Source organism: Parus major, chromosome 6, assembly GCF_001522545.3.
Source record: "Parus major isolate Abel chromosome 6, Parus_major1.1, whole genome shotgun sequence".
In the NCBI taxonomy this organism is placed as follows: Eukaryota; Metazoa; Chordata; class Aves; order Passeriformes; family Paridae; genus Parus; species Parus major.
Window position 1 is genome coordinate 1,910,173 of NC_031775.1, and position 12,729 is coordinate 1,922,901.

At 42.6% G+C, this 12,729-nt stretch overlaps 2 protein-coding genes across 12 annotated transcripts in view; both read left to right on the forward strand.

Moving 5' to 3' along the window:
* MCU (mitochondrial calcium uniporter) lies at positions 1–12,504 on the forward strand (the record flags this gene model as incomplete). Its single annotated transcript, XM_033515692.1, has 8 exons — positions 1–87; positions 282–351; positions 4,228–4,398; positions 4,837–4,941; positions 7,151–7,311; positions 7,798–8,001; positions 9,284–9,400; positions 10,501–12,504. Coding segments are annotated over 8 exons (993 nt in total), but the record flags the coding sequence as incomplete, so codon positions are not given.
* Positions 11,052–12,729, forward strand: part of OIT3 (oncoprotein induced transcript 3) — a 25,528-nt gene continuing 23,850 nt past the window's right edge. For 6 of the 11 annotated variants that reach the window (XM_015632673.2, XM_033515666.1, XM_033515667.1 and 3 more), the window contains exons 1-2: positions 11,052–11,161; positions 12,602–12,714. The gene's annotated coding sequence lies outside the window, so the exon portion shown is untranslated. Of the gene's footprint in view, positions 11,162–12,601; positions 12,721–12,729 lie in introns of all 11 variants that reach the window. The other 5 variants (XM_015632670.2, XM_033515668.1, XM_015632669.2 and 2 more) reach the window with 3 other exon arrangements.

Here is a 12,729-nt window from a genome sequence, read left to right on the forward strand (position 1 = left end):
TGTGGCTTCAGAAATACCTGTCACATTAAGGAAAACGAAGCACAGCTGTTCTGTTACAGGCTCTCAGCTCGGCGTGCGGAGAGCGAGGTGTGTAGAGGTGAACTTGGCGGAGAGGGGAAACCCTGTGGGGTGACAGATGGGAAGGGAAGAGGCTGTTCCTGACAGGCCCTCCGGGTTTGTGGCTGTGCCTGGCACGGCCACTGGGGAAGCGGGGCACAGGAGGTGCCAGATCCTGCCAGACTCTGAACATTTGTCCTTTTTGCTGTGCCTGTGTTTTCCAGGTGCATCAGCGGCTGTCTCCGTGGCAGAGCGTGAGAGTGGTGTATTGCAGTACCGTAGTGCCCTCTGATGGTGAGTACACACGTGTACCAGCTCCTGCCTCACTCGGACTTCCCTCACTCACATTTCATTCCCTGCCCCCTTTTCTGGTGGAGGCTTTTTTTTTGGCCGGGCACCAGTCCAGTTTGGAGCTAAGGAAGCGACAGACAGAACAATGTCAAGAAGAATTAAGGCAACGGGCAGCTTTTCTATGAACTGTCCTTACAAAACTGGACAGGCCGTATAAAGGAGGATGGAATTGCGTGCAACTGTCCAAATCTCTTTGCCAGGCTTCTTTCTCATGTAGCTGTGAGGTCTGTTATGATCCCTACCCTTCAGGGTGCTGTCCTTCCTGGAGGGAGGTGCCTGAGGCTGGAGCCAGGCTCTGTTCAGTGGTGCCAACCACCAGGATGTGAGGTAAAGGGCAGAAACTGATGCACATGAAATTCTACCTGAACGTGAGGAGGCACTTCTTCTCCTGTGCACTGGAACACATAGCCCAGAGAGGCTGTGGAGTCTCCCTCGCTGAGGATGCTCCAGAACCATCTGGACACAATCCTGTGCCAGGATGTGGGCACTAAAAGCTCTGGGATGTCCCTGCTCGAGCAGGGAAGGTGGCACTAGAACACCCACTGTGGTCCTGTCAGCCTGACCCTACCTGCTCCCTTAAGTCCATTTATATAACAAAAGTGCAGCTCATATCAGCTACATGTCAAAATGGTCAAAAACATCATTTACTGCAGTGAATAAGTTGTGAAGCCAAGGCAATGTTATTCCTTTATTTGAATTCTGGGATGGCTCAAACATGGGGCTTTTTTGATAAAGTTGTCAGAGCATAAAGCAAAAGGATGCACTGGTGAAACTTTAAAACTCTCAGTGTGCCACAATGCAAAGAGGAAAGGAGCAGCTTTCAGCTCGCTGCCTGTTTAACATCTGCATGCTGTGCACAAGGAGTCGAGCACTTGTGCTGACAGACACATTGAGCATTGAGTGGATCCTCTCCTTGTTAAGGCTTGTTAATAAGGTCTGAAAGCTAATAAATGAAGGGTTCCTGCTTCCCCTGCCAAGATAACAAGTGTGCAAAGACAAAGAGAAACATGACTGCTCTGCAGAGCTTACATGAGAACCTGGGGGGTTTAAACAGGTAGAAGTGTAGAAGATGTGTAAGGCTGAGAAAATGTCTGCTTGTGCCTGATTTCATTTTACCTCTCCTCATGTTGTGCTTGAATAATTCTCTCATTATTTCTTCCAATATCTTTACCAATAGCCAGCACTGACTTCTTTGGCCACACTTTTTTATTTTGCCTGTACTCTGTTTTGACCTCATTTATTGCTCAAGTTGATCTTAAGCAAAAATGAAAATCTTAAAAAAAAAAAAATATCCATGTCTTGTTGCTGGTGCAGATATGATTGAGTCAAAACTTTGTGGTGCTTGGATGGAACTCAAACTTCAAAGCAACCCCACGCTTAATATAGCATGTAAAGCTTCTGAAATCCTCCATGGTCTCATTTAGCACCGTTCCTGGCCAGGCTGTAGGTGACTGTAAACGTAAGTGACACACACTTGTATAAAATTAATTTCTTCTACTTGTCCCATGCATTTAAATCCTGGATTAAAATTTAACTAGGGGAAGATTGGCTGAAACCTTAGCTCTGTAATTAGTGAGGTGCCAAATGCTTTGTCCACTTAGTAACTTGTGAAGTAGATGCAGAAGACACACAGGGCTGTGGGAGGGAAGAGTGAGGCAGCCATACTACAGGGGCTTGTTAATGACTTTTACTGGAGCTGCTGTCTGCTGTCTGTTAGGTTTGAGTTGTGTCCTTCAGATTTCCTTCTTTTCTTTGCCTCTTCCCTCTTCAATGCAGTAAAAATCTGGCCAGCATTACTTGTGTGGGAGGGTGATGAGAGGATCAACCTGGACTTAAGGACTTTCTCTGCCAGTGAATTAAGCTAGGAAATTACTTTTACAAGGTTTTTGCAAAGAAAACATAAAGCAGTAAGTACAGACTTACTGACCCTATCTTTTGAAGGGAAATAATTTGGTCTTTAATATTTCACCTAAGCTAAAAATCCTAGTGAAAGGCTTTGTTTGTGCTCCTAATGCTGATGACTCCTAAAATGCAGCAGGGCTGTTCCTGGTAGGCACTTCCTCCAGACCTGGCGGTCCTGGAGCTCTGGTTGTAGTACTGATGTGGATAAATGGAAAAAATATCAATGCAAACATTGTTCTCTCTTCTGCTCTGCAAAAAGCTGCCTCACTGCCTGTGTGGTCCAAGGGAGCATTTTAAATTTAAAGAAAACCTGGTAGCTGGTGTCATAACAGCTGCTGCTAAGGAGCTCTGAATTTTGTCTGGCAGTCCAAATAAAGCACTCTGCTTTATTTCTTTCCAGTGAATATCTGATTGTTGTCTCTGACTTCTGTGCTTCAAAACACTAAAGCTACTAAAATCCTGTCAGATGTTTGAGTCTTGAGAATAGACATTGATAGGTTTTCAATTACTGGGGCCTCTTAGGATGCTTTCGTTGTTTTAGGTGTCCATACTTGGTTGCTTCCATCTAGTCTTTAAGGACTTGAAGGCAGCAATCCCTTGCAAGAGGGAAAAAGCTTTTTTATGCTTGATTCATTTTGTGAAGGTTTGTGATCCTTAAGAATGAGAATTCTTCTGGCTTTGTGAAAGTGCACTTGGTAAATCCTTTCTCAATATCCAGGATCCCCCAGTTTTGGAAAGGTGTGTTGCCCCAGGACTTGTCCTCATAGTTCCCTTTGCTAGTTAAAATAACATTATTTGCCTCTGTTTCTACTTCTGTTGACTTTTTGACTGACTAGTTTTGATGTTAGCTGCTTAAAATGACTTAGGATGTCAATTCATGAGTTCAGTGAGTTTAAGGAGACAGGAGTTGACCAAAGCTACAACAGGTTGGGATACTGAGGCAGATGAATTGTGGGCGGGTGTGACTGCACCATCCTTGAGACACAGCAAATGCTCTGAGCAATAAAAAACCCTGTATGTTTTTACATAAGAAGGATACCTATAAAAGCAAATCATTTTGAGGTGTGCTGTTATATCTTAGCAACTACCTCACTTGAGGACAGTTATGACTGTGATTCAGTAAAGGGCTTAGGGAATATGAACTTTTAACTTCTCTTTTCTATGTATGTATCTCACGAAGCACACAGAGCAGGTTGTTGTAGTAAAATAATAACCAGCTTACAGCTCATACAGGTCACTACCATAGGTTTTATAATAACAGGAATCCTCAAGAATGCCCTCAAAAAGCTCTTGGCAGCACCAAAGAAATGGAAAATCTTGTTTCATTTATACCTAAGTAGTAATGCCTGTCTGGAGAAGTACAAAGCATATTGATCCCGTGAATTTTAGATGAAATGACCTTGAAGCCTAAACTCTGAGTGCTGCTCTCCTACAGCCTCATGCTACTGACTGCTTTCTTACATGTCTTGCCTCAGGACAAGGAGGAGGAAACCAGAACTAAACAGGAATAAAAACATTTGAAGTGGGTCCTTCCTTGATGTTTCCTAATAAACACAATCTGCCTTTGTCTCCTGAGCTGTAAATCCTGATATAAACAGTAGTGTTTTGTCTCCCATAGTCCAAAATGCTTTCATTCTCAAAACCTAACCAAAACATACCCTGCTGCCATGGCTTTTGGATATCATGTTGCCTTTAGAACACAGGTGATTGTATTTAGAGTATTTTTACAAAGTACAGAAAATTGCTGCCAAGTTACCGGAGTGAGAATCTCAGCTATACCTCCCATTTTTCTTTGGCCACATATCTTGAGAAAACCAAAAGTCAGATTATAATCAGGTTTTCCTCTTTCTCCATGGAACAAGTAGAGAAGATGTGTTACCTTTTAACAATAAGCTTGTGTTTTTGTTGTCTCTGTAGAAGTGACGGTGGTTTACCAAAACGGGTTGCCTGTGATTTCTGTGAGTCTTCCATCGCGGCGCGAGCGCTGCCAGTTCACCCTGAAACCCATCTCAGACTCTGTCGGGGTCTTCTTGCAACAGCTGCGAGCAGAGGACAGGGGAATCGATCGGGTTGCAATCTACTCAGCAGGTACTCCTGTTTGCAAACTGATTTACTTGCCAGCTCTTTGCATCCAGCCTTTTGCTTTTGCTGTGCTTCGACCTTCCTGAAAGAGCAGAAGGGAGGAATGCTATTCCTAGAGTGAGAATATTGTGTAGCCAGGGCTGCCAAGGAAATCAGTCCTAATGGAGATGTTTTCTGGTGAGTTCCCTACTGTTTAATAGGAAAGATGCAAGCCATGCAACCAATATTGAGGCTCAAATTGATTTATAAGGAACTGGGTGTGGAAGGTGGTACACAGGAAATATATCCATGTCTCACCTTTCAGTTATTCTGGCAAAAAGCATCACACTTTGGAAAGAACAGAAACCAAACAGCTGGATTTGGGATGGTGTTGCAACTTAGCCACAGCGTGTTTTAAGTCCTTTGTTCCTCCTGCTTAATGCATCATCTGTGTTTTCCTTACAGATGGAACACGTGTGGCCTCCTCCACAGGCATAGACCTGCTTCTGCTGGATGACTTCAAACTGATCATTAACGATGTCTCGTACCATGTCAGACCACCAAAGAGAGGTAAATCAGCCTGCTTCTGCTCAGCACTGGGAGTACATTTCAGCATTCAGTTCCCTGCTTCATTGCAACGTGCTTTATTAACTTGTTTAGGAGCATGAAGCCTTGTAGTTTCTAATCCTGCCCTTGGAGCCCAATTTAGAGATAACCAAGTGATCAGAATAATCGCTAATGAAAAGCAGATATTTTGTTCTGTTCAAACCTAGTGCCCCCAGCCCTCAAGAGAAATAAACAAAGAAATAGAATTCCTTTTAATTTCTAAGTTTTTCGCAATTTTTTTTTTAAATACTGGAAAGTAATTTAATTTAACTCATTCTGAAGGAATACAATACAAGATGGGAATTAGATTGAAACTTAGATTGTCTGGTTTGGAAGAATAAATTGTTGCTTCCCCTGACAGCTAACATTGTTTTCATTTAAGTGTGGTACTTTGAATATTGCAGATAAACCTCAAAACCTTGTTAGCTACCAAACAGTGAAATAAAGAAGACTGTGCTCTTAGGAGGTTGTGTCATGAGGAATCAGATAGGATGGGAATGGAATCCAACCTATTTTGAGTCAATAAGAAAATCCATTTCAATAATATTATTTGGACGTGCGTGATTTTCACGATGTGAAAACCTGCAAGAAGCTTTTTTGAGACACTTCATTATTACTGGGGGAGGCAGGAGCTCAGTGGTTTTATCTGCTCTCTTTCTTCTGGGCAGTTTCATAGCCTGCATAAAACACCAGGTTCTTGTGTGCCCATAGTTACCTCTGAGGATTTAAACAGAAGGGACAGCTTGGGAAATGCTGTTCTGTTTGGCTCTTGGCTCACGGATGTGGGGAATTTTATTGTTCTGTTCATCTGGAATTAGGAGTGCAGTGCTGGGTCAGGTGGTCTTTCTCCCCTAGATGTGGGGGAGACTGACCTCTACTAGAGATGATTTTTTTTTTTCCCCATCTCATTAAAAGAACCTTAGCAAAAAGCTCTCCACTAAGACTGGATATCTAAACTTCTGGAAATCAAACACACAAAGAAGTTACTCTGCTCTGTCACCCTCTGAGTGCTGGTAGGTGAGCTCTGGGATCACCAAGGTTACAGGAAATTGTCTCCTAGGATGCACTTGCCGAGGAGATTTCTGTAGTTTGTGCTAAAATGAATGTGCCTGCAAACAGGCACTGAGATTAGTCCTGTCAAACTTCTCAGCTATTCCTTTTGCATTTTTGCAAGATCATCCTTGTGTGTTTGAAAATGGAAATACCAGATTACTGTGTTTTTATATAAGTACTTCTTGATGGTCACCTCAGGAGGAACACATAGATTTTTATTCGTAGGAGAACAGGAGCCCTTTAACTAAAATGAAATTATGTACTTTGTGTGTCTTGGCACAGGCAAGTGAGTCACTTTTTTCCCTTGAGCTGCTGGTGTTAAAACTTAAGCTGTCCATAGCTTTTTGAGTTGGTGAAATCATATTTTGATAACTTTAGGTACAAGTCCAAGGATGCTACAAAAACTATTTTTTTTTTATTTGGTTAATGTCAAAATCTTTTGCTTTAATTTCAAATTGCTTTTTGTTTTTCCCATGTGGGCTGGAAGACAATACAAGTAGTCCCAACTCCTTTACAAACTGGTATCCTCTAGGAATGTTTTTTGAATCTCAATGCAAGGATAAAGATATTTTTGAGTTGTGTCCCCATTCTTGTTTCTAGATCCCAGGAAGGAGAACTTTGCTCCTTTGCAGGCACCACAGCACAGGTGTTACCCACAGCACACTGGGAAAAAATTCTTGGCACTGGCACTAAAAAATGCTGCTGCTGATGCTGTTGTGGGGTCCCTAACCCACAATGTTCACTTGCCACCAACTCTGGTTGCTGGTGGCCTGTAGTCTGAATTCTGCCTGTCTTTACAGCTGGTGTGATAGACTGTAGGTAGTTTAGTTTGTTTGTCTTGTATATAAATATTAATCGGAAGCAGCTGTTGACACCTGGCCAGCTTTATAGGACTTCTCTCTTTCCCTTGTTCTTACCAAATTTTAGGAACATCCAGTAGCAAAGCCTGGTTTTCTTCCAAGGGAATCACGTTGTCTTAGAGTGCTGGAGCTCTTCCAAAGACAACTTTGTTGAGAAGATAGTTCTGTTCCTTTCCAGTGCAGACTGATAGCGGTTTCCCAAGGGAACGTGAGAAGCCCTGTGGGCACAGGTGTATAAAGCAGCCTCTGTTTTTCCCTAGAGCTCTTAAGCCATGAAAATGCCACGACGCTGAATGATGTCAAGACATTGGTTCAGCAGTTGTACACAGCCTTGAGCATTGAGGAGCACCAGCTGAACAAGGAGAAGGAGCTGATAGGGAGACTAGAGCAATTGAAGGAGCAACTAGCACCTCTAGAAAAAGTAAGGAGTTTCTCTGCGTGTTGTATTTATCCCCCAAATGCAGCCTGAATGTATTTCCAGGTTTTAATTGGGTCCCTGGCATGCTTGAAGTAGTTTTAAGATCACTGAAGCAAGTGTTTACCAAACCATGTCTGCTGCTGATTTCTGTGGAAATATTTTGTTTCCTTGCTTTAGGTAATTGGAATTGAGCTTGTTAGTAAATAAAGACTGGGGCTAATGCAACAGAACGTCTCTGAACATAGAGGAATAAATACTTTCCTGAGGCATTTAGAGCATGCTCAGAGTAAATATAGGTGGCAGCAAGACAGGAAAAGAAGTTCAGCTTTGTTTGTATAAGCTTATTTTTTTAAATTTTGTAATAAAATCATGTTGCAAACCACTTAACGTTACTATTAATATAAGGGACTATTTTTACATTATTATCTCTTAACAACACTAACTTAATTACTTCTGAGACTGCAAGGTGTGTGTTTCTGCCTTCTGCAGGTCAGGATGGAGCTCAGCAGGAAAGCAGAGAAGAGGACAACCTTGGTGTTGTGGGGAGGCCTGGCCTACATGGCCACTCAGTTTGGGATTCTGGCCCGCCTCACCTGGTGGGAATATTCTTGGGACATTATGGAACCAGTCACCTATTTCATCACCTATGGTAGTGCCATGGCAATGTATGCTTATTTCGTAATGACCCGCCAGGTAGGACTTGTTGTGCTGATATTGACACTTCAGTAGAAGACTTTCTCTGGGCTCTAATCCCTAGAAAAATAGCAAAGTTGTGCCTGGTAGAAGCTGCTTTGCCCCTTGTCCTGTTGGAACCCAGATGCCACTTGTTTAATTTGTGCTGGCCAGGGAGGTGGTGCGTGGTTCTGGGGTGTTCCCATGGTGGTCCTGGCTGGTTGTCTTATGAGAAATGCTTTTCTGTGTTTGGTGACTGACTGCTGTAGCCAAACAGATTCTTCTGCTGGCAGCTGTGGTCAGTACAGACAGGTATGGCTGCATGAGGTGCCTTCTGAGCTTCAAGGAAGGTACCCCTCTCACACGCCACACTGGCCTTTTTTAAAGAGCCCAAGGATCAGGCATTTTGTTGGAAATGCCTTTCACAGATCTAGCCTCCCATGCAGATGAAGAATCTGTCTCTGGACCCTTGTAATTGTGACAGATTCTCTATGGATTTTCTAGTGCATGGTTTGTCTCATCAGCCCCCTAATCCTACCTAAATAATGAGGAAGGGAGGGCTCAAAGTGTCTCTGCTGTCACAAGGCCATCAGAACTGATGCTCCAGGTGTTCCAGTGTGGTGTCCCAAGGGTCTGTCAGCTGCATCATTTCAGGGACAGTATTTATAGCTTTTCTCCCTCCTTTTTTTCTCCACAAACTTGTCAGCATGAAATGTTAGTTCTTGTTGTCTCTGCATGGAATGATTCACGCGCTGGGGACAGGAGGAAGGTGGTAGTAACTCACTGCTGGAGTGTAACAAATGAGTAGAGAAGCAAATGTCTGACTTTGCTGGGTCTGGCTGGGATGGAGTTAATGTTCTTCAGAGCAGCTGGTGTGGTGCAGTGCTTTGGCATTTGTGACCAAGACGGCCTTGGTAACACAGCAGTGCTTTTGCTATTGCTGAGCAGTGCTGGAACAGCATCAAGGCCTTCTCTGGTTTTTGTTCTTCCCTGGTCTGTCCCTTTCCAATCCCTGGGAATAGGCTGGGGTGGGTGAGATGTTGTGAGGGAACACATCTGGGACAGCTGCCCTGAACTGACCAAACTGATACTCCATACCACATCATGTCACATTTTCTAATAAACTGGGAGAGAGTTTCTCCAAAGCAGCTGTTGCTCAGAGTCTGACTGGGCACTGGTCTGCTGATGGTGAGTGATTGCTTTTGTATCACTCTTATATTATTGTGGGTTTTTTCCTCAGTTATTAAACTGTCTTTAACTTTACACTTAACCTATTTTTTCTCCTTTTTTTTTTTCTCTTTAGGAATATGTTTATCCAGATGCCAGAGACAGACAGTACTTACTATTTTTCCATAAAGGAGCCAAAAAGACACGATTTGATCTAGAGAAATATAATCAACTCAAGGATGCAATTGCTCAGGTAACAAGAATTTTTCCAGAAACAAGATGAAGAAATTATTTCTTGCTAGCTCTTCATTACTATTAATAGACACACCTCAAGCAAGAATGAATGTATTTTAGGTTTTCAGCCCATTTTCTTGTCACAGCCCCACTGCAATCCCTGAATTGGCTTTGATATTCCCAGGAATAGAACTGCTGGAAGTGTAAATCAACATGAAACCCATATCAATCTTTAAGGGCCTTTCAGAAACTGCTGGTAAATCTTGAGTTGTTTCAGACTCTTTATGCCTCAGAGGAGCCTAATTCAAGATTTCTTTTCTTCTCAGCTCCTACACACCAGATGGATTTAGTGAGGAATGAAAACTTGCATCCATTCAGTTCAGTTCTTCCTGATGTAGCACTTCAGTGCAGTCCTGGAAAATAATGTTCAGAAAATGTAGCTGCATTGTTAAAGTCAGTGGGGACAGATTTCTCAGACTCTGGAGACAGACACTCTTGACAGATTATCCACATTGTGGGATAGAGATGTTTCCTGGTGTTCCTCAGAGCCTTATTGCAGAAGGATGGTGTGAGCAGAAGAAGCAGAGTTACCACATTCTCTTTCACTGCTCTCTATCATCCTTCATTCCCAGGTTCTGGAAATGACAGTGTCAGATGCCCAGGGCAAGATGAGTTCTGCCCCTGCCATGCGTAAGGAAGGACCCACAGGTCTTTCTGGGGTTTCTTATGCCATGTTGAATACAGATGCCATTGGATGGCCGTATTTTCCTGGAGCTTTTGTTTTAGAATCGACCATCCCTAATAATTGAGTTGGATTGTTGGGTTTTTGTGTTGGCTTCTTTAAAGAAAAATATTCCAGTGAGTTTACAGGGATCCAGATTTTCCCTACCCTATTCCTTTATGTGGCTGTGTGCAGACAAGTTCAGAGAAATACAGCTGAGAATGGTTTTCCTAAATATGAGCCTGCAACTTTATTTCACTCTTTGGTGATCAGTTTCCTGCTGGACAGGGAAGAAAAAAGGAAATATGGGAAAGCTTTTCTTTCTCTAAAGGGAAATGGTATGGGGGGGGGAAGTTGTTTTGGGAGCTTGTGCTTTATAAAGTGTCTTTTACTTTTAGGCAGAATTGGACCTTAAGAGGCTTCGAGACCCACTGCAAGTTCATCTGCCCATCCAGCAAATTTCTGAAAAGGACTGATCAGCAAAGAAGCTCTGAACCCCGGCAAAAAACCTGTTCATAGCTCTTGCCTTTTTTAATTAAAGCATTGCAGGTGGAAGCTGGGACGTGGTGTGGGGGGTGGAGGGTTTTTACCTTTAATCAAGACAAAGGACTGTAAAGGGGGAAAAAAATCTCTTAAATCTGAAGATGGGACATCGTGGAATGTTAGTTCTGAAAAGGGCTTGGCAAATAGTCACATTTTAAAAACTGTCAGAATATGGTGATTGTGTACAAATACAGGATTGGAGGGGTTCATGAAAAGAATGTAATGCTGGGGTGTAGGGGTGTCTTCTTCCAGCTTTGCAGGGTCTGCCTCTTGATAAGACACCAGCAGCCTGCTTAGCTTTTTAAATTTTCCTTTACCTGATTCCAATCTCTCTCTCTCTCTCTTGAAAAAAAAAAACAAAAGGAGAAAAAAAAAAAAAAGAACAAAGAATCCAAGCCACCTGGAGCTCTGGCTGGTGATCAGAACTTGCACTCCACCGCCATTAACACGCACACTTCTGGTCAGACCTGGTCTCTTTTATAAAGTTACTACAAGACTGCTTTCTACTGGAAAACCGTGAGCTTCCCCTTCCCAGCCCACCCCCTGTGCTCCACTGACTTCCTCCTTTGCTTATTTGTAGCACAGATTGGTTGTAGCCAAGTGAGAGAAGGAATGAGTTCTCTTCCGGACATTTGATAATCGATATTTTGGATTATTCCGTAATAACTCTATAAACTTTGCATCCCAATGCCCTTGAGCTCCTCCTAGAAATCCATGGCAGCATTGCATGAGCGGTTTTTTATATTCAGTCTTAAGGCAGGGAGGTTCCCCTCTTCCTACCCCAAATCTGAGAGCCACCTGGACTATGAAATTATGAAGGCTTAAAGAATTACAAGACTGTTGCCGGAATCATGACTCCTGCTTTTAAATGAACAGTTCTGGAACATGGAATAATGAAACTTGATACTTGACTGCTTGTGTAATGGGATAGAAGGTTTCATATATCATGAAAGCCTTTCCCTTGCCCAGAGGCTTTTTGAGAGCCTGGGGATCTTGGAGTGCAAGACACAGAACTGCTTTGGTTCTGTAGCACTTTCCCCTGATTAAGTAGCTTTAAGTGAACTTTGTGACCACAGGTCAGAATTTCTTAGGAGTGGCTAATGACATCTCTTGTTCTTAGCTAAAAAGAAATAAAGGAAGGAAGGTCAACCCATTGCCCTCTCTCTTAGCCAAGGCTGGCTGCTTTCTAAGCAGATAAAACATCTCTTCACTCAAAGCAGGTCAGTCTGGCTTAGCACCCTGCTGATAAATGCTGTGGAGACAGGATGAAGGCGGGAGAAGGACACTGAGCTTTATATACAGAAAGGCTGGCTGCTTCATTCTGATGTTTCACTACTACTCCTCACTGTGTCATGGAAAGAGGCTTCTGGTTTTGTTTTTTTTTGAGAACTGTATTTTAAAAATATAGGAAAGAAAATAATTCAGTATTAACTAGATGCCAGGTGCCTTGCAGATGTGGAAACACAGCTGGGATTGCTGCCTCTTCTCACTCAGTGGCATGTTGGACCGAATGGGTGCATGTTTCTAGTTTGTTTTTTTTTTTCTTCCCTTCCCCTTTTCCTCTGTCTTTCCATTTAATTACATTGTGTGATTATTTTTTATCTGTTTTATCCTGTTTGTGTGATGATGAGTTTTAAAAGGAAAAAAAGTGAACACAATCCTGTAGCTGAATCCTTGGTGTGTGTTTGGGATGAGGGAGGGAGCATGGAGAAAAGTCCTTCTTTAAAAAACAAAAAAAAAAAAAAAAAAAAAAAACAAACCACCAAACCTGAACATGTGTAAAATCCTGTATCATTTATGAAATATGTATAAAAGAGCAATGTACTTCTGGAACAATAAATAACTATTCAATTTTTGAATCAGTGCTCTTGAATAATGTTATTTTCCCCAGCTGACAAGAGACTATTTCCTGTGTGGCAGCTCTCTCCTGAGTTTCCTCCATTTCTTTTTGTTTAGGTTGTGTCTTCTTGACTGCCCTTACCTCACTGAGGCCGTGGTGATGCAGATAATAGCTTTCCTGAAGAAGCCTGGATGGAGATCTGGCTGCCAGGAGCAGTTGAGGTGGTGAGGTAGAGGTAGAAATA